The 26,761-nt window shown below is 52.3% G+C and overlaps 4 protein-coding genes across 9 annotated transcripts; 1 reads left to right on the top strand and 3 right to left on the bottom strand.

The window, feature by feature from the left end:
• Positions 1 to 1,935: 1,935 nt before the first annotated feature.
• PSORS1C2 (psoriasis susceptibility 1 candidate 2) lies at positions 1,936 to 3,869 on the bottom strand. The gene is made up of 3 exons (XM_027524481.1): positions 3,761 to 3,869; positions 3,297 to 3,398; positions 1,936 to 2,668 (listed from the first exon to the last, which is right to left on the bottom strand). Exons 1-3 carry the CDS (start codon positions 3,867 to 3,869, stop codon positions 2,313 to 2,315), a joined length of 567 nt encoding a protein of 188 aa, XP_027380282.1. The 3' UTR covers positions 1,936 to 2,312.
• A 1,536-nt stretch (positions 3,870 to 5,405) lies between these two features.
• On the bottom strand, positions 5,406 to 16,851 carry CCHCR1 (coiled-coil alpha-helical rod protein 1). Of its 5 annotated transcripts, none has more exons than XM_027523988.1 (19): positions 16,710 to 16,851; positions 15,983 to 16,375; positions 15,620 to 15,686; positions 15,328 to 15,541; positions 13,694 to 13,997; positions 11,211 to 11,374; positions 10,961 to 11,096; positions 10,665 to 10,775; positions 10,326 to 10,475; positions 9,747 to 9,857; positions 9,556 to 9,662; positions 8,143 to 8,255; positions 7,926 to 7,971; positions 7,630 to 7,766; positions 7,308 to 7,496; positions 7,111 to 7,212; positions 6,135 to 6,286; positions 5,855 to 6,026; positions 5,406 to 5,653 (listed from the first exon to the last, which is right to left on the bottom strand). In XM_027523988.1, exons 2-19 carry the CDS (start codon positions 16,286 to 16,288, stop codon positions 5,544 to 5,546), a joined length of 2,691 nt encoding a protein of 896 aa, XP_027379789.1. In that variant the 5' UTR covers positions 16,289 to 16,375; positions 16,710 to 16,851; the 3' UTR covers positions 5,406 to 5,543. The 5 variants fall into 5 exon arrangements, with proteins under 5 accessions (XP_027379789.1, XP_027379790.1, XP_027379791.1 ...); XM_027523989.1 differs by having other exon boundaries at positions 5,855 to 5,984; XM_027523990.1 differs by having other exon boundaries at positions 16,093 to 16,375.
• Positions 16,852 to 17,110: 259 nt separating this feature from the next.
• On the top strand, positions 17,111 to 20,918 carry TCF19 (transcription factor 19). Of its 2 annotated transcripts, XM_027523998.1 has the most exons (4): positions 17,111 to 17,281; positions 17,709 to 18,272; positions 19,310 to 19,865; positions 20,118 to 20,918. In XM_027523998.1, exons 2-4 carry the CDS (start codon positions 18,035 to 18,037, stop codon positions 20,356 to 20,358), a joined length of 1,035 nt encoding a protein of 344 aa, XP_027379799.1. In that variant the 5' UTR covers positions 17,111 to 17,281; positions 17,709 to 18,034; the 3' UTR covers positions 20,359 to 20,918. The 2 variants fall into 2 exon arrangements, with proteins under 2 accessions (XP_027379799.1, XP_027379800.1); XM_027523999.1 differs by lacking the exon at positions 17,111 to 17,281 and having other exon boundaries at positions 17,289 to 18,272.
• Positions 20,919 to 21,973: 1,055 nt separating this feature from the next.
• Positions 21,974 to 26,723, bottom strand: POU5F1 (POU class 5 homeobox 1). The gene is made up of 5 exons (XM_027524004.1): positions 26,307 to 26,723; positions 23,465 to 23,585; positions 23,057 to 23,187; positions 22,570 to 22,728; positions 21,974 to 22,464 (listed from the first exon to the last, which is right to left on the bottom strand). The coding sequence occupies exons 1-5, from the start codon at positions 26,709 to 26,711 to the stop codon at positions 22,198 to 22,200; spliced, it is 1,083 nt and encodes a 360-aa protein (XP_027379805.1). The 5' UTR covers positions 26,712 to 26,723; the 3' UTR covers positions 21,974 to 22,197.
• Between the last annotated feature and the right edge of the window lie 38 nt (positions 26,724 to 26,761).

Raw genomic sequence — 26,761 nt, 5'->3', positions numbered from 1 at the left:
ACGATTGAATGAATGGGTTGAATCTAGTCTACTTTGAAGCTTATTAAATTATACACTCAACCTCCAAACTCTCAATTTAGATGGTTTTTTGTTGTTTCTATTTTGTTTTTCAAACCAATCACATGTAGGTTTTGATGGGAATTATCACATAAACAAACTGAGCCCTAAGGGGTGGATTTTAAAGTCAGGGAACCCTCATTTCTTTTAGCCCCTCTTCAGTCCCACCCAGCCAGCCACTTGACTGACCCTAGGTCTTTGGGATCTCTAGGCCCCACCCCTTCCAGCTTTCCTGCTCAAATACACTCTGAAAGAATTTGGGGAAACTATGTACCCTTTACACATTTTAAAGTCAACAACTAACATTTTTAATCTTAAGTTTAAGTACTTGAAAGGGCACACTTTCTGGGGAATTGTAAATATTTATATATTTAGAAAGCCATATTACTCTTTTAAATCTAGTGGATGGAATATAACACATAGCCCTTTCATGTTCATTAACATCCTTTTAATAAGTGAACAAATCCATTAGCCAGTCAGCGAATTTACCTCATTTATTTTTCTTTTTAGTTCCTCTTTCCATTTCATTTCCCCTATAGTTTTATCCTAATGAAATATTTTTTCTCCATTGCATCACTTTTTTTTTTATTTTAGTGTGTTTTTGGAAAGTCTTTTATTGTATATCTCTAACAAAAATATGTACATAAATTTAAATTTACTTTGTGTGACCATAAGACTGTAAGTATTAAAAACAATTACTCTGTCCTGGATTTAAAATTACAATTATTAAAAGATGCAATGGATCAAAACTCAACAATTTTTATGAAATTAAAAGACTCTTCCTCCTTGGAAGAAAAGCTATGACCAACCTAGACAGCATATTAAAAAGCAGAGACATTACTCTGCTGACAAAGGTCCATCTAGTCAAAGCCATGGTTTTTCCAGTAGTCTGTATGGATGTGAGAGTTGGACTGTAAAGAAAACTGAGCGCCAAAGAATTGATGCTTTTGAACTGTGGTGTTGGAGAAGACTCTTGAGAGTCCCTTCGACAGCAAGGAGATCAAACCAGTCAATCCTAAAGGAAATCAGTCCTGAATATTCACTGGAAGGACTGGTGCTGAAGCTGAAACTCTGGTACTTTGGCCACATGATGCAAAGAACTGACTCATTGGAAAAGACCCTGATGCTGGGAAAGACTGAAGGCAGGAGAAAAAGGGGACAGCAGAGGATGAGATGGCTGGATGGCATCATTGATTCAATGGACATGAGTTTGAGCAAGCTCTGGGAGTTGGCTTGCTGCAGTCCATGGGGTTGCAGAGAGTCGGACAGAGAGTCGGACATGACTCAGCAACTGAACTGAACTGAACAAATATTGACAGTGATTAAACAAAAAAGTAAATTTTACTGAAAACACATCTCTTAATGAGATGGAAAGGGCTGATTCTTGTTTTCCATTGACTTCATTTACCAACTCCAGAAAGAGCACGGTGGTCTACTTCACAGTGGGTGAGAGAGCTCAACCTTCTTCTGTCTAGTGGGAGAATAGTTAATAGAGGCAGGTGGAAAACACAGTTCTCAAGAAGATTCATTTTAGGAAGGAACACGTATGTTCATGGAAATTGATCCCCCTTAAAATCTGGTTGCCCATGAAAGCCCATGGAGAGTTATCATGTTCACTCAGAGTAGGCAAACCGTCAACTAGAGACTTAACTTAGTTTCTCATTCTCCAGAATAGGGATATCAGAATGGGTCTGAATTTCCTTGTATCTCTTGATAGTTGCATTTCCAACCTTCCTCCTGCTGAATCCCCATCCTTATGCATATGAGCAAGACAGGAACTCAGATGACTTCCAGATCTCTGTAGGTTCGTGGCTGTGACAAGTGCATCTGAACATTCAAAGACCTGCTCATTGGCAAAGAAGCAGCCTAGAGTCAAAATTAAGAAATCGTGGTATTTTATTTTTCCATTTCATAGAAGCACCATCGGCTCCTGACAGTTCCCAATGGTTGGCCACCAGGTGGCAGTAGAGAGAACATAGTGCCGCCAGCCCTGCCTCTGAGTTCCAGGGGTGGGGAAGAGGAGCTGGGAGGTGGAGGTAGGGATATTCTGCTGTCAGAGAAAAAAGGAGAGGGAAAGTGGGGCTTAAATTCCTGTCTCAAGAGGGGACAGAAAATATGCACAAAATCTTCAGAATAAAACTGAAGGAATGAGGAAAGGAATTAAGGAGTTAAGCTAAATTGGGGAGAATTCAAGGGGAATCAGAAGGGTAGAGATGGGTTTGAGAGCAGAAGTCCAGGATGCCTCTGGGGGCCCGTTATCTGTACTCCTCCCTGGGTGGGTCAAGGTCTGGCTCCTCGTGAGATCCGTGGTCCACCTCAGGGGCAGGTGGCCAGGGGTTTTCTGGAGGCTGGGGTCCTGCGGGCCAGGGGTCGTCAGGCCGAGGAGGTTGAGGGGGATCAGTTCTAGGGGGTTCAGGAGGCCAGACTCCAGAATCAGGCAGGTCTCTCCAGGGACGATTGGGGCCTGGAGGTGGAGGATCCTCAAAGAGCGGGGGTGCCCCTGGCCAGGGGTCACCAGGGATTGGGGGGCCCTGAGGCAATGGTGGAGGGCCCTCCTCCTCTGAGATCTCTCTGGATGAGGGGGAAGGCTGGTCTCCACTGCCTGAGATGCCTGCAGAAGGAAGGAGGAAGGTAAGAGGTTGTGAGGGACCCTCTCTCCCAGCAGGTAGGATCCAAGGAGCATCGCCTCTCTGTGATGGACCACAGCCTGAGCTGATCTCACAAACAGAACTCAAAAGTAACTCTCCACGCATTCGCAGAATACTAACACGATCTTAAAATGACATGAAACCCTGTCCTGAACTACTGACTGGACCAACTTTAAACTGACATGACCTCCCTTCCCCCACATAAGCTCCATCCAACCCTGTTTGGGACACCCCACTGGGAGGACCCCTATACATGTCTGAGGTCCCAAAGCTGTCTACACCCTGGCCCCATGTGGCACCCAGATCCCATCTCTACAATGACCTTCTCCCCCTTAACAGAGACCCCAGCTCTGATTAACACTTGCCTGCACACCTGAATGCTGATCCAAATCACCACATGGAGCTAAAGCCAAACCAGCAAAGTCTATCCTGTGCTAAAATGAACCTGCTCACATCACCTCCATCCCCTCACATGCATCTCCCAGGATCTCCCAGAATCTCCCTTTCCTTACGCATCCATCTCAGCCTCGCCTCATCCTGACTGTCCCCCATTACCCCAAATCACACTCTGGGCCTCTGTTCCCAGCTCACCTCCAGCAAACAGGCAAAGGACCAAGATCCCTAGGAGTTTCCAGTTGAGCATCTTGACTATCTCCTGGACCCCAAAGTCAGGGGTCAGCTGAGTCTGGGAGCCTGGGAACCCTAAGAGGCTTTATAGGGGAGGAGGGAGAGCGGAGGCTGATCTCTGGGGAGGGGCCGGCCCTGTCACACAAGGAACTGCGTCCAAACCGGACTGGTCCAACCCGTCTGGAAGGCCACGGCTGATGTGTAACCACTGACGGTGGCGTCCCTCATCTTAGTCCCCCAGCTCGGGACCCAGCCACCCAGGTTTTATCAATGACCTAGACCTTGGTCACCCCACCCTTGTTTTCATGTCCCCCTTCGTACACACCCTGCAGCGAACCCTAATAACAGGGACTTCTACCTCTCATCCCTCCAGGTCCCGGGAAGCCAAGGAATGGGAGCAAGCATGCGTGGGGAAGCAGTGTAATTACAGGGGCTGAGAGGCAGGATGCGGGGCAGAGGGCAGGCAACTGGGGGGACAAGGAGGGAGAAGATGGGCGGGGGTGCTCTCTCGAACACCTGGGACACAGCCAGGGCCATCTCAGCTGGTACACCGAGCCTCCTTCACCCGCCCCAGGGTGAACCCTCTTGGGGCTCAGTTCTTCCTGGAATCTGCACTCCCCAGCGTACACCTTCTCCAGGCACGAATGGGGCCTCCCAAGTAGTGACACACGAGGAATTTCATCCAGGAGCCACCTGGGCTGACTGCAGGTGGAGGAGGAAGTACGACATCCCGATTCCTCCTCCCCACGCCAGGGCTGGTTCCAGTCAGTCACACCCAGAGGCTCTGGAAGAAGCTGCCTCAGCTCCCCCTGGCACCTCAGCCTCTTCCTCCTCCCTCTAGCATCTTCACTGCCCTTCCCCTGGTCCTTGGTGGGAACTCTCTGCGCCCCCCTTCTCTCCCCTCATCTTTCAGACATCAGTCTGTCTGGTCTGAGCCGCTCAGAGATGTCCCTTGAACTTTTCTGCAGCAAGGACTCCTCTGTGAGGATCTCCCGAGCCGCTCAGAAGCAAATGCCCAAAACTGAACTCACTTCCTCCACAACCTGGTCTGCTCCCCAGTGGCCAGGATTACCAGTCCCCTGCGGCTCAAGTTTTCAAAGACTCCATTCCTCTCTTTCCTCATCCCATGCCCCCAAACCCATCCTCCACAGCCAGTTGATGGGTCTCTTAAATATGTAAGTCAAATTGTGTGGCTGTTCTCAGTTTAAAAAGTACTCCAAGGGCTGTCTATTTATTTATTTACTTTAATTTGGCTGGACCAGGTCTGAGTTGTGGCATACAGGATCTTTAGTTGTGGCATGTAGAAATCTAGCTCCCTGACCAGGGATCGAACCCGGGCCCCCTGCTTTGGGAGCGCAGAGTCTTAGCCACTGGACCACCAGGAACGTCCCTCCAAGGGCTTTTTATTGACTTAGAGTAAAACCCAAGCTCCACCAGGCCTGGCCTCTCCCTGCAGCACCCTCCCTTGGCTCCCCGCAGCCTCAGGACCTGTCCATCCTGGTGCTTCTCCCAGGTGGCTGCACAGCCCGCTCCTTACCGCACTCCGGCCTCAGCAGCACATCCCTCCGGAGAGAAGCCCTGCCTGTCCCTCATCTAAAGTCACCCCTCCCCACACAGCTAGTTTCTATCATGCCACTGTCATTTTTTCCTCTTCACAGCACTTGTTTGAAACATTCGTTTGTTCATGTAGGTACCCGCCCATCGTCTGTCTCTCCCACCAGAAGGTAAGTGTCTCTGGAGCAGGGACCTACCCGTTAATCAAACCCACCAGTGGCCCCCCAAGGCAGGACGCTGCCTGGCTCTGTGAGTCCTGCTGAGCACGTGAATGTTCTATCTGCCTCGTGCCCTTGCCCTGACCATTTTCCAGAGGTAGTTTTAAAATAAAAGTTAAGAATAAAACAAAACCTGGAGCTTCTCCAAAAACCTCCTGGGCAGCCTAGGAAAGGGGTTTTGAAAAAGGAACCATCTAGAGGAAGAGCTGTATGAGGGACTGGTTCTCACACTTCCCGGACAAGAGAGGCTACGGGGAGAAAACTTCCTTATATTCCCAGAAAGAAGTGACCAAACCATGACTCTGACTGTTGTCATCTTTATTGAGCCACGGGAGAATTCATGACATCTTGGCGGCTGGTGTCCCTAAGGGCGGCTGGAGGAAGTCCCCTTCCCGACCCATTCCCCTTCCATCCTCATCCTCCTGGTCCTCACAGCTGGTCAGAGGCAGACTGAAGAGGAGGTCTGGCTGTCCCCTTCACAAATGGCTTCCTCTTTGGAAATGGCCTCACTCAGGCCCTGCAGATCATCGAGCAAGACAGAAAGGGATCCTGGAGGGACGGGAGGTGGACAAGGGTGTCAGTCACAGTGCCGAGGAACAGCACAGCTACCGGATGTGTGAGGGTTATAAGGGAGAGAGCTCTTGGCCTGAGGCAGGCTGTGGGCCTCCAGGGTCACAGAGAACAAGGCTCAAGCCCTGCAGAGGGCCTGGGGGAAAGGTTCCCAGGGTCCCCCTGCCCTCCGTCCCTTACCTTTGATGGACTCCTTGGTGCAGAGGGCCGCTGCTGGGGGTGTGGGTGCTGACGACTCTGAGGGCTTCGGGCTGGGCTCCGCAGGTACGCCCTTATCCGACGGGGAAGGAAGAACTGCCAACAGTCGCTGCTGCTTGTAACGGGAGAGGAGACCCTCCTGCTGCAAGGTGGCCTGGGAAGGAGAGGGTTAAATGCCACCGAGCCCAGGCAGGGCCCCCTCCCCTCTCCACAGCTCTGCTCCCCAACCAGCCCACAAGGGCCCAGTCTCTCCGCCTCCTACCAGCATGAGGTTCTTGTCCCTCTCCAGCTCCTTCAGGCGCTGGGTCAGCCGCTGCCCCTCCTCCTTCCGGGCCTCATCCTGCAGGCGCCGGAGCTCCTGGTTCCGCTCCTTTTCCCGGGTGGCTTTGCGCTGGATCTGGCGTAGGGAGACCACTGCAGGAAAGCCAGGCCACAGAGGGGATGGGTGTTGGCAGCCTAGAGGCTGCGAGGCACTGAGAACACAAGCCTAGAAGGATGGGCGGCACACGGGGTCCCCAGCTCTGTGACTCAGGGAGCCATGGATGCTTTGTGGCATTCAGTCTCTTCTGTACAGATGGAGGGGTGGCTGATGCTCTAGAATCTTGTGAATCTATGAACCCAAAGTACCTCCCCCATCCCTGAAGCTTCCTGGAGGACAGGAGGGAAAATCTGAATAGGGACTGGATATCAGATTTTGTGTTCATTTTCTTAAAGTGTGACCATGGTATTGAGGTTACATAGGAAAATATTCTCCTTGTGGGATATGCAGCTGAATAGTCAGGTTGTTTGCAGCTTACTCTCAATAACTGCCCCCCAAAATGTATATGTATCAATATGTGTAAATATGCAGATAGACAGGAAATGTGATCAAAGGTTATAAACTGCTGCTCTAACGGGAGAAGGTAGATGAGTATCCATCACATGATTCTTTTAACTTGGCTAAGTGTTTGAAATTCTTCCCAATAAGAATTGGGGGTAATCGTTGGTATGTCACGTTGCCTCTGTGACTGGGGGGTGACTGGGACGAGCTGGGGGGATCTGAGGCTGGTCAAGTGCTATTGTTGGATCTGGGCACTGGCTATACAGGTGTGTTTACCACTTGAGAATTCATCTTCCTTGATAACTTCATGACTTGCATACTTCAAAGAGAAAAAGCTTTCAAAATAGTTTTGACAATAATCTCATGCCTTAATACCTCCTCCTTCTTGGAAGCCCACGTGCCTCCCAGCCACTCTCACCAGCCTTGGTGTGTTCCCTACGAGCCTCGTTCAGTCTCCTCTCTGATTCTGAGAGCTGTTCCCGCAGCCGACCTTCCACTTCGGCCACCTTCTCCTGCAGCGCTGGGGTGGAGGTGCACACAGCGCATCAGGGGAGCCTGGGGTCATGGTTCCCACCGCTCCCGACCCCAGGACTGCCCCTGTCCGCTCCTGCACACCTTGCCCATAGATCTCCTGCTGCTGGGTCAGCTCCTTCCGGAGGCTGGCAGCCTCTGCCGTGCTCTCCTGCTGGCCCTGGCGAGCTGCCTCCAACTGTAGCCCCAGACTGGCCAGGGACTCCTGCGTGCGCTGCAGCTCCTGCTCCAGCTGCTGGGCCACCTCACTCAGCTTCTGCCGCTCTGCCTCCCCTGGGAAGAGGAGGTGCCCACTCAAGTTCCTCCCTGCCCTAGACCCCAGCTCTTCCCTCCTCCTCTTTCTCCCCAAGGCCCCATGACTCTGGCCCCCGGCTTGTGCTCGCTGACTTGGAAGCACCAGGCGTACCTTGCTCCCGGGCCCGGCCCACCTCCTGCTGGATGATGTGGGCACTCAGCTGCAGTTCTGCGTCCAGACGGTTCCGCTCCTCCCGCAGCTGCTCCAGCTCAAGGCTCATGTCTGTGGTCGGTGGGGGTGGCGGGCAGCTGAGACAGGAAGGGAAACAGAGATGGGGGAAATCACCCAGCTGCCTGACCCCTAAGCCCTTATCCTTCCTCCATCCTCGTGTTTTTCAGGTCCCAGCAACCAACACCCTAAAGCCCCACTCCTGCCCCCCAGTAAATCTAAAGTGGCCCGGACTTCACCTCTCTTGGCGCAGCTGAGCAAGGGCCACTTTTCGAGCCATCAGGCCTGGGGAGAAAAGGCAGAGAGCGTGAGAGGTGCGTTTGCAAAGAGGAGGGGAAACAGGGGCGTAAGGAGATGCTCAGACCGGGGAGGAGGAGGCAGGAGGGTAGGTGTAGGATGAGAGAGCTGGTGGGGCAGGGGCAGGGGCAGGGCGCGGCTGGCAGTCGCCCTACCCACCCCGAATAGTGTGGACCTTGCGGACGGCATAGCTGACTCGGCTGCTGAGGCTGGGCAGCCGGGCTGCGGCACGCTCCACCTCGGCCACGGTGCCCTGGAGCCAGGTCTGAAAGCTGGAGAGGACACGAGGTCACCAAATCCTCAACCCCACCTCATTTCCAAAAGGACTCAACCCCCTTTATCTTGTGCTGCTATGTACATGGAGAAAGTAGGGAAGGGGGATCAGCCCAAGGGAAAGAGAAGCTGAAGCCGACATCCAAAGCCGAGGAAGGGTTGTTACCTGTGCAAAGAAACCTGTGCTTCTCAGCAGTCTAGTTTCTAAAGGTTCTACAACAAAAGCTGTGAAGGAAACACCTAGGAAGTTGGTATGAGAGACAGGCTTGCAACTGATTAAAAAGGAAACTGGCATACGCTTTATTAACAGATGGAATATCTAGTAAGCAAGTAGAGGCAGACCTCGGATATACTGTGGGTTTAGTTCCAGACCACTGCAACAAAGCAAATACGGCAAAGCAGTACCGCAAAGAAAAAGTCGAATAGATTTTCTGGTTTCCCAGTGCTTATAAAAGTTATGTTTATGCCATACTGTAGTCCACTAAGTGTGCAATAGCACTATGTCTTAAAAAACAACTAAACATTTAAAGACAGCATTAATTTGAAAAGAACGCTGCTGGGGAAAATAGTCCCAATAGACTTGCTTGACGCAGAGGTGCCACAAACCTTTAGCTTGTAAAAAATGCAATATCTGTCAATGACAAAGCAAAGTACAATAAAACAAGGTACGCCTGTGGGTCTTCAACTTTAAAAGAAAAAAATTGGTTAAATTTTTTTCCAACTCAACAGGGCATGCCTGCAAAATTTTAAAGAAAGAAAGAAAGATCAAGTGTCTATACTCCCCATCTTTGAACAGTTCTGAAAGTGGAGATCCTCCTGTGCTGTGCTAAGTCACTTCAGTCATGTCTGACTCTTTGCAACCCCATGCACTGTAGCCCATCGGGCTCCTCTGTCCAAGGAATTCTCCAGGCAAGAATACTGGAGTGGGTTGCCATGCCCTCCTCCAGGGGATCTTCACGATCCAGGGATCAAACCCACATCTCTTACATCTCCTACTAGGTGCTCTGTTTAGCTCAAGCTGTTATTAACTGCAGGAGGAAGTTAACCTCATCTCAGCCAAACATGCAGTGGGTAGGAGTCCTAACAAGTGACCCTGGTGAGAATGTGGCAAGGTGGCGGGGCAGGGGGGGTGGTGCCCCATAAAAAACAAACAGACTTTACAGGGCTAGATACTTCCAGCCCTGCTTCCTCCAGACGACCAGCCTTGCAGCCCCGCTTGCCCGAGGCTCTTAAACCTCAAGATGCCCAGGAAGCTGGGGAAGCAGGAATGCTATTCCACCCACTCTCCACCCCAGATACCTGCTGACAGCACTGGCCACAAGCCTCAGCTGCTCCTCCGCTGGGGCTGCCTGTTGCTTCCTCCGGCGCCGGGCCTCCTGAGTGCGGCTCAGCTCCATCTGCAGGGCCTAGGAAGGGTGAGGTAAAGAAAGGGGTCCCCTGCCTGGGGTCTCCCTACCATCCCTCAGCCTCTGCCTGTCTCAGAAGCTGACCTTGGCGCCCATCCGCTCCACCTCCACCTCGGCAGCTTTGTCCTGCAGGGAGCGCTGCAGGATGACCTGCTCCTGGCACTGGGTTTCCACTCTTTCCTGGAGCTCTGCCACCTGGGAAAGGAGAGGAGGCAGGTCCAGAGCAGAAAGCTGTAAGGTGGGGGTGGGGGAAGCATTGGGAAGGCAGGGGCAGGTGCAGAGATCTCTGAAAGGCCACGCTGACAGACAAGAAGCCCAGTTCTTGAGAATGGAGTCTGAGTCCGGGTTTCCTTCCAGAAGCATGTTCCATGTGCCCACATCTTGAGGAACTGCCCTGTGACCTGCCCGTAAGGACCCATAGCCTTGGCCCATGCCACCCACCGGTCCTTGAACACTGTTACCTCCTGGAAGTGGCCGTCCTACCTAAGGTCAGCCCACCTCACAAAGTGTAAGCCTCACGAGAGCAGGTCTTTGTGGACCTTTGCTCAGGGCTGTGCAGCCAGCACAGGGGAGCCACCCAAATATCTGGTGAATAAACGCCATCCCTTCCGCAAGGAGCAGGGAGCTGGGGGAGAGCACTGGAGGAAGTGGGCTCCAGGCAACCTGTCCCTTCAGTCGCTCCACGCATTCTCTGTGCTCCAGCTCCTGGGCCTTCAGCTGCACCATGAGGGCAAACACCTTCTCCCGCCAGCGCTTCAACAGGGACTGGCACTTCTTGGTGAACTCAGGCTCCAGGCAGTCTGAAGGCTGAACCTGCAGGGAGGAAGCAGGGAGAATGGGGGATCCTGGGGGAGCAGAGGAAGGTTTCTCCTATCTTGCCCTGGCATCAGGAGCCACAGCAAGGAGAGGTGTTCAGGGGAAGAAAGATGTCAGCAGGTTCTGGGAGTGGCACACCAACCCCTCCTGTGCACAGGGGCCGAGGGGCCTGGGCCAGGGGCCTACCTTCCGGGCCAGCTCCTCCTCCTGCATGCAGAGGATGTGTGTGAGGCTCTGCACGCGCACCTGCAGCAGCTCGGTAGTGGTGTGCAAGCTGTCCCGGTCCTCCTGCAGGTGCTGCGGGAGGGGTGGGGACAGAGGGCAGCCGCCTCCGTCAGGTCTGCCAGTGGCCCTCGGGTGGCGCCCAACCTGCGCACCCCTCGATGGCACTGCCTTTTCTCCTGGGGACTGTGTTCTTCTCCAGGGCCCCTTGCCCAGGACTTGAGCCCCCGTGTTCCATCCCAGGCCGGGCACTCTCTCACCTGGACGGTTTCTAGAAGCTCTTGTCGCTCTGATTCCCATGCCTGGCTGCGGACCTCCGGAGGGACCTGCTCCCCCACATACCTCCTCAGGTTCTCAACCAAGGTCACCTGAGCCTCCAAGTCCTCTTGGGTCTTGCTAGGGTTGGGGTGGGAGCAGAGTAGCCATCAGGGGGCCACCCTGGAGACCCATTTCCCCACCAACCCACCACTTGCCAGGTCCTCCTGGGGTCGCCCACCCCCCAGAACTCACCTCAGTTGCTTCCGCAGCAGCTCAGCCTCCCTCTGGGCCGCAGCCAGCTCCTTGGTTTCCCCTGACCTCCGGGTTTCCAGATTATTCAGAGACTTCTCCAGGCCCCCAGCTTTGCTGGTCAAACTGGAAAGGGCCTCCTGGTGAGCCTGGGTCAAGGAGGAGAGCTGCAGAGAGAAGAGAAGACTCAGCAGGGGCCAGCTGGCCCACACCTGGGCTTTCCAAACCCACCCCCTGCTTCATCATTGGCCTTTACTCCCACTTTCTGTGACCCTGGACAATCACCCGAGAAATCATCTAACTGCACATGGCAAAACAGAGACCATCCTTGGCGCTTCACTTCCCATCACCCTCCAGTCCGTCAGCAGTTCCTGTCAGGCCTCCCCCCAGAACACTGTCACTTCTCTCCATAACCAGGACCACCAGCCTTAGGTAAACCACCTCATCTCTGGCCTGGACAATGGCAACGATCTCCTGACTGGTCTTAGAATCCTCCAGTGGCTTCCCACAGCGTTCAGACCAGCATCTTCCCTGGGTCTGTGAAGCCTGTGTCAGGCCTCGGCCTCTGCCAGCTCCTGGCCTCTGAGCTCACATTCTGTCTCTCCACTGCCCACTCTGCTGCAGCCACAGTGCTCTCTCATCATCCGCCCCCCGCCCCAAAAGTCTGCTCCTTCCCACCTCAGAGTCTACCCAGAGGCCTGCTTCCCCTAGATCCTCAGATCTCCATGACATCGCCTCCCGGGGCCACTACTCCCCACCCACCACCACCCAGTCCTGTCATCTGTTCATGCCCTTCCTGCACTTCTCATTACAAAATGATCCTGCTTCTGCACCTGCTTACTATCTACTTCCTGCCATCCGGAAGGAAGCCCCAGGAAGGCAGGGAGCTTGTCTCTTTCTCACAGCACCTCCAGCAGTGGTAAAGGTATCAGATACGCTGAAGGAGTCATGCTGTGGCGGGTGAAGGAGTGGAAGTGGCTGCCCTCACTTCCGGCCTGCCTGCCTCTAGCCCTATGTCCGTACCACAGTCACTGTGAGCTTTTTGGACATGAATCACAAAACTTCTACATACAAAATACAAATCTGATCATGTCATTTCCTTGTTGAAACCTTTCAGTGGTTGCCCACTGCTCTTAAGGTAAACTATAAAGTTGAACAGGCCCAAGCCCTCACCCTCCAGCACAGCCCCAGGGCCCGTCTTGTCGCTTGTGCTCAAGCCTCTCTGGCCCCCTCCCATGCACATCTACATGCACCAGCCCCATCGCCTCCCCCCAGGCCTACCCACCAGCCAACTTTGATTTAACACAAATGTCGACTGCTTATCATTAAGCATCTTTCATGAACTGAAAAGAGTTTTCTTTGAATGACCTCTTTTGTCCATTTTTCGACTGGATAGCTGTCTTTCCTTTATCGGTTTCTAGGCACACATTACATAGTAGGGATATTAACTTTTTATTGTGGTATGAACTGGAAATATTCTCCCCCAGCTTATCATTCACCCTTTTGTTGTTGTTTAGTTGCTAAGTCGTGTCTGACGCTTTGTGACCCCACGGACTGTAGTGTCAGGCTCCTCTGTCCATGGGATTTCCCAGGCAAGAACACTGGAGTGGGTTGCCATTTCCTTCTCCAGGGGATCTTCCCAACCCAGGGATCAAGCCCAGGTCTCTCGCATTCCAGGCGGATTCTTTACCAGCTGAGCCACCAGGGAAGCCCGTGATTTACCCTCTGATTCTACTTTGTCATTCCTAAGTTTGGTATTATAAAGTCAATATATATCAATCTTTCCTTTAATGGCTCTGGATTGATTCATAGATAGAAAGTCTTTCCCATTCCCAAATCACAAAGGAATTCACCCTCATTTTCTTTCAGTATCTTTACAGTTCCGTTTCCGAACACATCGACTGGTTGGGTGGCCTTCCCCAGCCTCTAGACCAGTGGGGCTCCTTTGTCCTCCTTCATAGTACTTCTCCCAATCACAGTTAATTAATTATAGTTAAATAAGGCACTGAATGTGTGTGTCTTCCACTGGGTTGTCAGCTCCACCCACGAGGACAGGGAGTTGACTGATTTGCTCACCCCAGTGTCCCAGCTCTTGTCTCAGGAATGGCAAAGAGGGAGCACGGATGTATGCCTGCTGACTGAATAATCTCCCCTTCCCAGTCCACCTCAGGACCCCTCTCACACCCCTCACTCCCCTTCCCAATGCTCCCAGAGGAACTGGGTACCTGGAGTAAAGTAGGAAGACAAACTACTTCCCCCTGGAAGAGGAAGCAGGGTTTCAGGTGATGGGAGGTCACCTGAGTCTAAGGAGAAAAGGGCAATCTGAATAAGACCAACACACCCAAGTTCTCTCTCTTTCCAGGTCACCTGTATTTTTTTACCTTCACCAAACACCTCATCACTGTTTTCGGCAAAGCCTGCTCTTTGCTGGGGAGCTCCCACCCAGCTCCACTGGGCAGCCGAGCCTTCCCCACATCCAAATTCACCTGTTCTTGGTGCAGCCTCTGAACCTCCTCCAGCTCCCGCTGGCTCCCTTCTTCCAGGTTCTTCCGGACAACCTCGGCCCCAGCCAGGGCGGCACGCAGGCCCTCGGCCTCAGCGCGACCAGCCTTCTCCGCCCGTGCCAGTGCCTCCAGCTCCACGGCCTGAGCCTCCAGCCTCAGCTTCTGCTGCAGTGAGGTCTCCCGTAGCACCCGGACCTCTTCCTCCAGCCGCCGCAGCTCTCGCAGCTGCCGAGAGATCAGCTCAGCCTGCTGGCTCAGGGCCTGTGACCCTGCCAGTTCCGTGCACCTTCAGAGACAGGTTAGCATAGGTGAGACAGGTTAGTCTGGTGGTGAGAGTGGCCAAGGCATAAATGGAGACAGGAGAAGAAGAGAGGATCCCTCTGCTCCTATGCGCAGAGATGGCAAGGAATGAAGCTGGGCCATGGGGATCTCTGCATGCCATCACCATCATCATTCAAGGCAGCCCTACTAAGCATATCTGGGTCCACAGGACTTGAAAAGCTAGCTGAGTTCATGGACCATAACCTCTCTCGAAGGCAATATACAGACAGACGTGTTAACCATCACACGTGCACATCATTAGGCTATGCATTCTGAATTAGAGAAGTCTGAAGGACACTGAGACTGCTGAATTCTGACTTAAGGGCAGGGAAAAGTTTGATGGAGGTACAAAGAGAGGTGATGGCTTCCAGTGTCAGTATGGCAAAGCCAGGCGCCAGTTAAGATTATTTAACTGTTAGATATCCTGCATGAGAAGTCTGAGAGGGCAGCACCTCAATAAATCACAAAGTCCCAACCTCTAGAGAGCTGAAACCAGCTTATAAGATGATTCTTGACACAGTTCCCTCACTGAGGCCCAGAACCAAAGCACTTTAAAAAAATTATTTTTTCCGCTGTGCTGTGCAGCTTGTGGGATCTTAGTTCCCAAAGCAGAGACTGAACCCATGTCCTTCTCAGTGAAAGCTTGGGATCCTAACCACTGGACTCCCCAGTACTTTTTTACAGGATCTGTAGCCTATAGAAATTAAGTGACTGGACAAAGGACCCCTAGGGGGTAGCCAAACAAGCCACAGAGAGTCTCCATCCCCTGACGCTCTCACACTCCTCTTTCATCATCCTGCTTCTTTCCCTTTGACAGGGTCCCACGGAGACCCAACTGCAATCCTACTCAAGAACAAAATGGCAGAAGGATGGTCCAGTACATGTGGGAAAAGACTCACACGAAACATCAAGAATTTTCATAGACAACACACTGACAGAGAGCATGGCCAGCTCCACCAGATGAACTCATACTACTACAGCACCCAGTCTGTGTCCCAGCCCACACTTCTTCAGCCTGCCTTATACTACACTTAGTACAATCAGCTATGGGTCAACCAATTTCTTCCCTTAGGATTTAAAATTCTTTGATATCAGGATCTCTTATTTATTTTTGTTATCTTTGTCCCTAGCATCTAGCACACTGCTATTATTTATGCATTGTAGACACCAACAATTGCTTCTGGAAAAAATGAACAAATTGTGGAACTAAGGGTTGAAATAGGGTAAGGACTCTATTACAGTGAAGAAGGTTCACTGGCAAGCAAGTCCAAGAGAACAGTTACATTAGATCGTACCTGCCTCTCCACTCTGGTTCCTGCCCCTTGCCAGAAACTTCCTGTTCCCACATGGTCACTTGAGGTCTCTGGTTGTCTGGCCGCCTCTCTAAGACATCTTGATGGGTTGGGCGCTGGACCAGGGGAGTGTCTGAGGCCCATGTGGGAGCCATTCTCGGCAGTGTTGGAAGGGGCCGAACTTGGAAGTGGGATGGGGGAATCAGCCCAGTGGAACCTAAAGAATCATAAGGACAAAGGTACTCAGTTCTCCAGGGAGACACAATCACCAGTCCCCATGCCAGATCCCACTAACCTGAAGGTCGAAACATCTCCACATTATTTGAAGTCTCTAGAGTCGGTGTACAGCCATCTATGACCCCCTGAACAATAGGAGAAACAAGGACACTCCAATTCAATTTTCAGGCCTTCTTCCAAAGAGAGAGCCCCTACAATAACAAAGTCATAATCCTTAAATAACAGCCAGGTCCATCCAACTCATAGCTTTTCTTATCCTATTTCCCAAAAGAAGCAGAAGTACCCCAAGATCCCTTGCTTGTCTCAGTCTAGTTCCTGACAGACTATGGCAACAGCCATGAGGTGGAGAGAATTTACTGAGACAGGCTGAGGGGCTGTTAAGTTTTACTCATACTTTTAGAATTCTGGATAGTGCCTTTACCCTCCTCCTTAAGTTTCTATGGTCTCTGCAGTTCCTGAATGAAGGTGACAATTGAGGTATGCGATGCAGGGGCCGTGAGCCCAGTCTCCAGAGTTCTCTCCATGGCTCACCAAGGCCTTGGGGAAGCCCATCCAGACACCACCAAGCCATGACTCCAGGGTCCTTCCCTATCAAAGCGCTGGCCCAAGGCCTGGCCCCTGATGAATGTGGCCACATGTAGCACAGGATACCTCCCCAGAACCCCTGGGGGAATCCAGGCAGCCTAGACTCCTTAGCAGAAAAGCCAGCTAGTTTCGGACATCTCATCCAAACCGTGCCAGCAACTTTCCACTCAGTTTCTCTCTATCGTCCCTTCAGCTTCCATTCCTGCCTCCCATCTGCCTCTCCAGAGTCCTAGAGCAGAGAGAGGGCTTGTTAAGATCTCCCCACCCTCCCACTCGAATTCATCTATTTTTCCTCCCAATCTGGGATCCCTACTCCTCCCTACATCACTATTTGCTTTTATCCTGAAGGAATTATGCTGGCCCCTCACCCTCTCATGTCTCAGTAGCCTACACTCCCTCCCTCCTCTCCCCCAGATCCTCCTGAGTCTTCGCCCTGCTGGACGCTGAGCTCTAAGGCTGTTCTGACCACCTCATTTGTTCCTTTACCCTGCCCTTACACCCCTCCGCCCACCCCCTCTCAGCCCCTTCCCGCCCCCAACTGACTCTTCCCGAATGCCCCTTACCCAGCGCGAGAGACCCCCACAGCCCTTTGGCCACACCCCCTACACCTAGCTCCCGGTCGCCGCTTGGGTCCCTAACCGCGCCTGCGCAAAGCGGGCAGGTTGGCGGGACGCTCTTAAGCCTGTAGGGTTACCACTCCTGAAGGAGGCGGGGAAAAGGCGCACGCAGGCGCAGTAGTGTCTAAAGCCAGGCCCAATTAAGGCGTTAGGGGCATCTCCGCGCCCTGGCGGCTCCTCCCAACTCCGGGAACCCGGGAAAACTTGTGAACTAATCAGAAAAAGCGAAAGGCGGGAGATCCCAGAGCGTCGCCCAATGGAGAGAAGGAGGGCAAACGAAATGGCCAATCAAAAACGGCTCGGGGGACGCGCTCACTCCGCTCGAAGTCCGGACCCGGGAATTCCGAAGGCGGGGTCAGCGATGCCCGCGCGCGGAGGCCGCGCCCCTCCTGGCCCGGGCTTCTTCGCTGTCAAACAGCCGCAGGAGCACCAACCCCGGCCGGATCCCGAGAGGTCCTGGGCTGCGGCATAAGCTGGCATTGCCTGGAGAGGGAACCATTCCGAGACTGCACAGCGCGGTAGATACGAATCCGGGCTGGGGCGGGGAGGGAAAAGGCTGGATTTGTCTTGAATCATCCCGGGAAGCCCTTTCCTCTGTTTTTATCCCACCTGGAGAAACCAGAAAGCAGGGGTTTAGCTCCACCTTGTTGGACAACGTAGAGCCCCGTTTGCACTGCCTTTGAGGGGTGACAGTACGCTTCCCACTGGGGTTCAAACTAGCTAGTTATGAATGAGGGATTGGTTTAGAAGAGTGAAGCGTGAGCTAGCAGGAGGGTTACTCTATTAGGAAAAGCAGGTTTGACAGGAAGAAGCTTCTCTTCTCCAAATTACACTGAAGTGGCAAGTTAGTATATCACACAGAAGCAGCACCCCTCCCCCCGCCACACACACACCTACAGTTCTAATTTCCCTAGAAACTGCCTAATGTATTGTTGACTTGCCCAGATTGAAGGCTCCTGGAATATTTTGCGGTCTGAGAATCCGATTCAACTTCGTGCCACAGGACGCGTTCTATTTTGCACTACACTGGAACTTTCACCAAATTTTTTCAGTTGCAAAGCTGTTGACAGCCAATTTTACATCGCATCCTAGGCTCCCTGCACCCTGAATTTGCCCTACTCAGGGAGTGTGCTCAAAGTCGAACTTGCACAAAACATAGCTCAAGTTTGCGTCAGACGGAAAGTGAATTTAGGCCAGCTGTGCACGGCCCAGGGAGTGGACAAGGTGATGGATTCCTGAGGTGAAGTGGTGGTGCCGAGGGGGCCCCGCCCATGCTGCCCTGCTTCCAGCTGCTGCGCATTGGGGTCGGCAAGGGTGTCGATCTCCACACCTTCCACCCACCCAGTGGAGCTGGCTGCACCTACCGCTTGGGCTGCAGGGCCGATCTCTGTGATGTGACCCTGCGGCCACAGCACGAGCCAGGCTTCATCTCTGGGGTCCACGCAGAGCTGCATGCGGAGCGCCAGGGTGATGACTGGAGGGTCAGCCTGGAGAACCACAGCAGCCAAGGTGAGGAGTGAGCAGGGCAGCCTTATGCTGGGGCAGTCGCAGTTCTGGGCTATAATGAATTAAAAGACCCAACAGGGATTCTGCCGGCCTCCCAAACTCCCCATCAGGTTGGATGGACGGTTGTCATGCAGACTTATGTCTTTCCACCAGAAATGTGCAGTGTCAGAAGCTCTTTGTGGGGCTGATCCTGTTTAGCTCATAGAGGGGGTGGGAGGTAGATCCACAGACTGGAGCCATCACAGTGGGGTTGTTCTGAGACCATGGTGGGCGGTGAGGGGGCAAGCTTAGACTTCAGTTTCTAGATTGTTTAGACATTTGTTCTTGCCTTAGGGCAGTTGTGAAATCTGTTGAATTATCTTAATTATCTGGACATGTGCCTTACTCCCTGACTTGGAGGCAGTTAGGCAGCCTCAGAAGGCCTGGGTTTACATGAGTTCTGCTGTTGGCCCCTGGTAACGTCACTCAGACCTGCCACTCCACCTCTCTAGGTCTTAGTTTCCTAGAATATGTCTTTGTGAGTGAGGAGTGTTGTGGGTATTGGATAATTTCAACTGGCCAACATTAATTTCCTGTTTATTATTATGAGCCAAGAACTGTTTTATGTGCATTAAATATAGGTGAGCACAAATGCCCCATTTTACAAAGAAAATGAAACATAAAGAGGCTGACTTGTCCAGGGTCACATGACAGGTAAATGGTGGAATTTGAACCCAGATAGTCTGAGCTATGCTGATAAGTGCTGAGTTGGAGCTGAGAGTTGAGCGTCTCTGAGACCCAGACCTCAGTGGATTGAGGGAAGTTCGTTCCATGTGCCTTGAGGGAGAGCATAAGGAAAAATAATAATATTCTTAGCTCACAGGGAGTTTCTTATCTGATGACACCTACTACTGAGGGACTTAGAATGTAAGGATTTCATGACATGCATGTGTTCTTCCTCGTATTCCCCAGAAAACCAGACAGGACCAGATTTCTCCACTGCTGACCAGTCATTTGTTTTTGTCATTCTCTGTATCTGTCTGGTGCCCCACAATCAACAGGGACTTTGGTCAATAATGTCCGACTCCCAAGGGGTCACAGGCTGGAGTTGAGTGATGGTGATCTTCTGACCTTTGGCCCTGAAGGGCCCCCAGGAACCAGCCCTTCAGAGTTCTACTTGTTTCAGCAAGTCCGAGTCAAACCTCAAGATTTTGCTGCCATTACCACCCCGCGGTCTAGGGGAGAAGAGGGAACCGGGATTGGTTTCCGGCCCATGCTGCCCTCCCAGGGGGCTCCACAGCGTCCCCTCAGCACCCTCTCCCCAGCCCCCAAAGCAACCCTGATCCTCAACTCCATTGGCAGCCTCAGCAAGCTCCACTCCCAGCCCCTCACCTTCTCACGGAGTGGGGGTGGGCCACAGAGTCCGCCTGGTCCCACTCCCACTGGGGAAGTGGGGACTGCCCCTTCTGCCCCACCCCCAAGAAACCGGAGGAAGTCAGCTCACCGCGTGTTGGAAGAACTGGATGATGAGAGAGAGGCTCCCAAGAGCCCCTCACCAGTCCTGCCGGAGCCTAGGAAGAAACTCCGTGTAGAAAAAACCCCAGTGACACCCAGTGGGTAAGTCAACTTGGCTTTATTTCACTGCCTTTGGTTTTTTAAGAGCCCTAGGCTGAGATGTACCTATCTGCTTGGGTGGTGGGGGTGGGAGGTGGAACACCTGTTGTGATGACAAAATCTGGGTTAGGTGTGCTAGCCAGATTCACCATTAGTCTAGTGAATCTCTATGGGTTCCCTCTGCAGTTATCTAGGGGGAAGTTCCAGGCTTCTGCAGGTTTCCAGTGACCTTGGTTTTTGTGTCCCTTTCTTCAGAAATCGACGCGGGCGTCCTCGGAAGCACCCAATGAGCAACCCCAGGGCTCCCCCTGCAGTTGGGGGCGGGGAGCCCTGTGCAGCCCCTTGTTGCTGCCTACCCCAAGAAGAGACAGTGGCCTGGGTTCAGTGTGATGGCTGTGACATCTGGTTCCACGTGGCCTGTGTTGGTTGCAGCATTCAGGCTGCCAGGGAGGCCGACTTCCGGTGCCCAGGCTGTCGTGCAGGCATCCAGACCTAAGGCCCACCGCCAAAGCACCAGAGGACAGAGCCAGCACCTCCAGGCCAGGGATGGACAGTGAGGGTGCCAATGGGTCCTAAGAGCTGCCCTCTTCTATCCTTGCCTCTCCAGGAGGGAATGACTCAGGAGAAGGGTCCACTCCTGTGGATTATCAATTCAAGGCCTGGAGCAGGGCCTTGTGGCCAAGGTGACAGAAGAGATGGCTTCCTGCCAAAGATATTGCTGCCTCCAGGAAGTTACCAGTGAGCTGGAAATACCCACTGTCACAAGCTGTAGGTCCTTGTTGTCATGGACACTAGAATGTTTGTGGTCAAGAGCATCCATCAATTGTAGAGGTCATGCCTGGGAAGTTATAAGCCCCAGCCTTGAACAAGGAAGTTCTTAATGTTTTTGATGGTATCCCTAAGGCATCTCTGGGAAAACCTAGAGCACAGACCCCAAACTTCCTTACATTGTGGGTGGTCCTGCTGCTGACCACAATCACTGTGACCTGACTTCTCAGAGCTTTGCTTCCATTTCCAAATAAAGAATGAGCATCTTTATACGCTCTAAAGTATTTACTCTTTGTGTGGGTCTGATACTCCTTGCTTTCTAGTTCTTGAGAGAATGGAGTTGGTTAGTCTGGAAAATTAATTCAGATACTTATAGGAAGAGACAAGCAGATGAGGCAGAGGAAAACAGGAATAGGGGATCTAGGTAATTACAGTTGCTAATTTAAAAGAAAACATTCACTGCCGTTAAAATGTCATTTGGATTTGATCAAATTCATGAGGGTGGTGGAACTTCTACAAGTTTCATCGGTACTACCAAGAAGAGAAAACCTGAGACAGCAGCTAGAGCAGATGTCAACCTGGTGCAGTATCAATAAAACCCACATATGCTACATTGAGTCTCTTCTGAGTTGCACACCAAGTCAGCACACTGTCAAAGCAGTGTTTCTATAGTTCTTACTAGGAAAGTCCTGTCTTGACCTATCTTATTGCACCCTGCATGTCCATCCCCTTCCTTCTCTACTTAGACTTACCAACCCAAGTTTTTTTACGGATCAAAGAAAAGCTCCAGAGGAAGAGCCCCAGTTAGGAAGTGGCAGAGTCAGGACTAAGTGTGTGTAGTGGTAGGTGAGTCACAGACAAGGCAAAAACCTTAAGTGAAAACCAAATGGACCCCAGTATCAAGAAAGCACAAAGTGGAGTTTCTGGTTGGGGTGATAGAAGAAACGAGTAAAGGTTTGATTTCTTAGCACATAGCCACTGAGGACTACAGAGTAGAATGGGGGAAAGCAAAAAACCAGATCCTAATAGGGAACAGACTATGTAATAACTGCATCTTTGGGCAAAGGTGTTCATCTCCAATTTCTGCAGGACCGCAAGTCAGAGGCTCCTAAGAACTAGCTCACACTTATAAAGAGCCCTATCCATATAAACTTGGGATCCAACCCCACACCTCCCTCTGACATTGTGACTCTGCGCAATGTAAACAGCAACCTTCGTTTCGGGGTCATTTGGGTCAGAGAACTATTAATACCCACTATTAATATCCTATCCACTCTTCAATAACTAGAGGATAAACCAAAGACAAAAATATCCACCTACTAGGTCCCAGGCTTCTTTATTTAAGAACAAAGTGATGAGTGATGTGGGGATTAAAGTCAAGAGCATCATTGAACTTCACCTTCCCTCCAACCAGTTTCCCCAAACTCCCTGCCCCCACACCCATTGTGTTCCCAATTCCTTTCTTAGTGAATGAAAAACTTAATCCCAAAGCCCTGGTACAAACCCCAGGGTTCTCTCCCTAGCTCTCCCCTTCCTCTGCCCCCCATTCCTGGGGTGAGCAGGCACCTCAGTTTGAATGCATAGGAGAGCCCAGAGCGGTGACAGACACCGAGGGAAAGGCCTCACCCTCAGGGAATGGGACCGAAGAGTACAGAGTAGTGAAGTGAGGGCCCCCGTAGCCTGGGGTACCAAAATGGGGCCCCGGCGCCAGAGGAAAGGATACGGGTCCCCCTGCGAAAGGAGACCCAGCAGCCTCAAAATCCTCACGTTGGGAGTAGTCACTGCTTGATCGTTTGCCCTTCTGGCGACGGTTGCAAAACCACACTCGGACCACCTAGGAGTGGAGGACACGGGAGGGGCATTTGGTCCTGAGATCTGGGAGGTGTGACACCAGGGAGGAGGAGACGGCGCACACAGGGACAGGGACAGGTGCACTCACGTCTTTCTCCAGCCCGAGCTGCTGGGCGATGTGGCTAATTTGCTGCAGGGTGGGCTTCGGGCACTGCAGGAACATGCTCTCCAGGTTGCCTCTCACTCGGTTCTCGATACTCGTCCGCTTTCTCTTTCGGGCCTGCACAAGGGTCTCTGCCTTGCATATCTGAGCAGGTGGGGAGGAGATGACAAGGAAAGAAATGGGCAGGCAAGCCCCAAACCTGCTCAGGACCAGTATCAGGGGGACAATGACTCAAGAGCCAACTATTCAGGAGCACCAGCCAGTTGTCACTAGGGCCAGGAGGTATGAAAAAGATCCTGGAAAGATAGGTTTAGACAAGTGATCCTGGACCTTCTCTCAGCAGAACAGAGGAATCACACTTCATGCCATTGAGGGCCACTGGCTCCTAGAGGGCGCGCTGCCAGCCAGAGATAAAAGCAGTGGAAATCAGACTTGAGATAGGGCAGTCACTGTGCCTCCCTCCCACCCTCACCTCCTGCAGATTCTCGTTGTTGTCAGCTTCCTCCACCCACTTCTGCAGCAGGGGCCGCAGCTTACACATGTTCTTGAAACTGAGCTGCAAAGCCTCAAAACGGCAGATAGTCGTTTGGCTGAACACCTTTCCTGGGGAGGTGGGTTGGAAGAAGCAAAGTGAGGTAGCAGGTAGGGCCCCTTTGCCACAAGACCGACACAGGCCTTGCCACCTGTTCCCACCCTTCCAAGACCCCACACCGGCTACTCTTCCCAGAGAACTCAAAAGTCCATGTCGAGTATCTTCCCCTCCACCCCACCCTCCACCACTCCCTTGGTGGGGAGGAAAGGCCCCAATTCAGGGATGTTCATTCCAGGGCAGATGTCGTCCCTGTGTTTTGTGGGTCAAAACATGCTGTAGGAGACTCACCAAAGAGAACCCCCAGGGTGAGCCCCACATCGGCCTGGGTATATCCTAGTGTGATCCTCTTCTGCTTTAGGAGCTTGGCAAATTGTTCAAGGTCTTTCTGAAGAGCTTTGATGTCCTGGGACTGCATTTTAAAAGGCAGAGGATATGTAAGAACATATGACAGCTATCCACCTCACCCCCTCTTCCACTGGGGCCCCAAGGTATGTGAGAGTATCTCTGCCTCAAAGCTGCCCACCTAACAACCAGAAATAACACAAATGTCATCTAGCCCAGAAAGCAACATCCACCAGATGCAGAGCACCATTCAATAACGCAAAGAGAAGCTCTAACCTCAATGAGGACACATGTCAGGTTAGGAAGGGGGCTCCTGCCTTTTAGTTCTTTAGTACTCACAAAAGCTTTTGACTCTAGTATTAACCCAATTTGAGGAAGTTTTGCATCTAGAGAAATACAGAGCACCATGTCTCTGATTCTCTCCAGATTACTTTGAAGGTCCCACAAACCACAAGATACGCACATTCACAAACACACGCACACTACAAAACAGATGTCATACGAGGTATGAATAAAGTTTTTTATATAGTCAGTGCTCAATTTTTTAAAAACCTGATTATCCCTTATTTTTAAATAAAATATTTTTATTTATTTCCTTGCAATATAAAAGCATCCTCATTGACAAATTTCACAGATCTATTAAGCACCTTCTGTAAGCCAGTGGCTACACAAAGTAGACAAAAAACCCTGGCCCCATGGAGCTTTCATTGTGATGAAATAATTCTTATTCAGTAGGTTAGAAGTGCTATGGACAGAAGTAAAGCAGAGTAGGGAATTATGGGGAAGGGGACAACTTTGAATAAGACAGTCAGAGGTCATGTTTGAGCAAAAGGAAGGAGTCAAGTGGCAAGGCCCAGAGGTGGGCAGTAGCAAAGTCAGCAGCAAGACCAGCAACAAAGCTAGCATGGCCGGAGGGGGGTGAAAGGACTGAGGAAAGGGAAGAGCAGCTGACGCGATCAGAGAAGTGAGCAGCGCAGATCCTGCAGCTGCCACCATGACTAAGTTTTACTCAGAGAAATGCAAAGTCGCTGAAGGGTTTTGTGCAGGGAAATGACCTGACTCTTGATCACTCCAGTTGATGTACTGACCACAGAGTAAGGAGGCAACTGCAGCAATCCCAGCATAGATGATGGCAACTGGGACCAGGAAGGCTCCAGGGACCAGGATGTCTATCCAAGGTAAAGATCGTGGTATTTCCAAAGGACTGGATGTAAGGATGTGAAAAGAATGAGGAGGACTAATCTGAGCCTTGAGTTTCTGGGTAATGGACAGAGAGGGGGCAGTGCAGGGAGCCATCCCAGAAGGAGACTGAACATGTGGTGGTTATGTCTACAAGACATTTGAGCCTTGACAGTGGATGAAAGGAAAGGTAGACAGAGCAAAGGTGGATAAATGGAGCCTCTCCAATGCAGGCCTGTGGCCAGAAGATGGAGAAGAGTAGCCAGGCCTCCGTGCAGTCCTAGAAACCTAAAGAAGTATTAGGTTGGCCAAAAAGTTCATTTGCACTTTTCCATAAGAGGTTATGGAAAAGCATGAATGAACTTTGTGGCCAACCCACTGTTTGATGGGATGTCAGTCCCTTCAAACTCAAAATAGGCCAACTTCTGCTCAACCAATGTTGCAAACTTGTAAATGTCAGCTCTTCCCATCTCGGCTTTTCTGAATCATATTTTGGCGATTTGAAATAAGATAAACCTCAGTTCAAATTCTAGCTTCACCATTTAGCAGTTAAGACCCGTGAAACAGGTTAAGAATACCTCCCTAGGAGATTTTGTGCCGGTTAATGAGATAATGATGTAGAAACTGAGCCCACAGCCAGGCACTTAGGAAATGGACCACGATTGGCAGCCATTATTATTCAAGGCTCAGCAGTCGCCTCCAGCAAAGAGCGTCTAGAGCTACTTGGTCAGCTGAAACCAATCACACCTCCTCCGGAGAGGTCTAAAGGCTTAGTACTTGATCTCTAATTGCTTGCACTTGTCTCTTCCTCAGACTAGAAGATACATCCTTAATAGTCCCCAGCGGGTTAGATGCAGAAGACTTCAGTCCCTCAGCAAACCCTCCATTTGAGGAATGGCCTGCAGATGACTTGTTCCCCTTTTCTCCCCCTGTTCACTGCTTACTTAATTACGGCGAAATTGGTGTTCCAGCTTTCTTATAAGGGGGTGTCAGGGTGTGCGCTCTGCCTGACCGTGACTCGTTGGGCGCAAGGCAGAGGTCAAGGGAAGACAAGCCCTAAACTTGATGGAAGGAAAACCCAGACTCCACACATCCACACAGCCCAAACAGGAGCTTCTATCAGAAACCAGTCACACCCTAGACTCTCAGGAACAATAACCCTGGGATAAGCACTGTTTTCACCCTCAGGCCACACTTAACCCTAAGGCCCGAGATCCCGGGTCTGATAAGGAGCAAATTTCCCAGAAGGGATCCGGGTAGAAGGGGCTCAGACCCCAAGCTAGGTCTGGTGCTGGCTGGTAATGAGTGACCCGACCCAGGTCAGACCTAGGAAGTGGAAGGACCTACTTGACAAGGGCCGAGGGGGGAAGCAAGGCCGGCTTCCGACCGCCCCAGGCCGCCCTGCCCTCACCTGCGGTTCTCTCTTAAATTCCGGCCCCTGGTTCCCACCTGGCTCCAGCTCAGAGCGGCCTGCAGCCGCCACACACTGGTCCCTACCCCGGGGAGCCGCCTCCGCCTGCTCCCGTCCTGGGTCCCCGACCACCTCCCCTCGCGTGGCCGCCCCCGGCCTACGCGGTCACCGGCCCCCCGCCCCCAGCAGCTCACTCGCCTCCTCAGGGTTCGGCTCCAGCTTCTCCTTGTCCAGCTTCGGGGCGCCTGCGGGTGCGGCGCAGGGGTCCGGGGAGGCCCCCTCGGAGTTGCTCTCCACCCCGGCTCCCGCCTCGCCCTCGGGCTGAGGGGTCTCCAGGCCGCCTGGGGGCACCGGCCCCACTCCAACCTGCGGCGCACAGTAGGCCATCCCTCCACACAAGTCATAGGGCGGGGGGCACGGGGGAAGCCCCCACACCTCGGCGCCAGGCACAACCCCCGGCCCGATCCCCGACCCACCGGGAGGCCCTTGGAAGCTCATCCAGGTCCGAGGATCAACCCAGCCCGGCTCTGGCCCTCCCGGCCCATCGCCTCCACCGCCCGGCGGGGGCGAGAAGGCGAAGTCAGAAGCGAGGTGTCCCGCCATGGGGAAGGAAGGCACCCCGAGCCGGGGGCCTAGGAAAACGAGGGATCTCC

The sequence above is a fragment of the Bos indicus x Bos taurus genome, chromosome 23 (genome assembly GCF_003369695.1).
Source record: "Bos indicus x Bos taurus breed Angus x Brahman F1 hybrid chromosome 23, Bos_hybrid_MaternalHap_v2.0, whole genome shotgun sequence".
Classification (NCBI taxonomy): Eukaryota; Metazoa; Chordata; class Mammalia; order Artiodactyla; family Bovidae; genus Bos; species Bos indicus x Bos taurus.
This window is presented reverse-complemented; position numbering and strand designations above follow the sequence as displayed.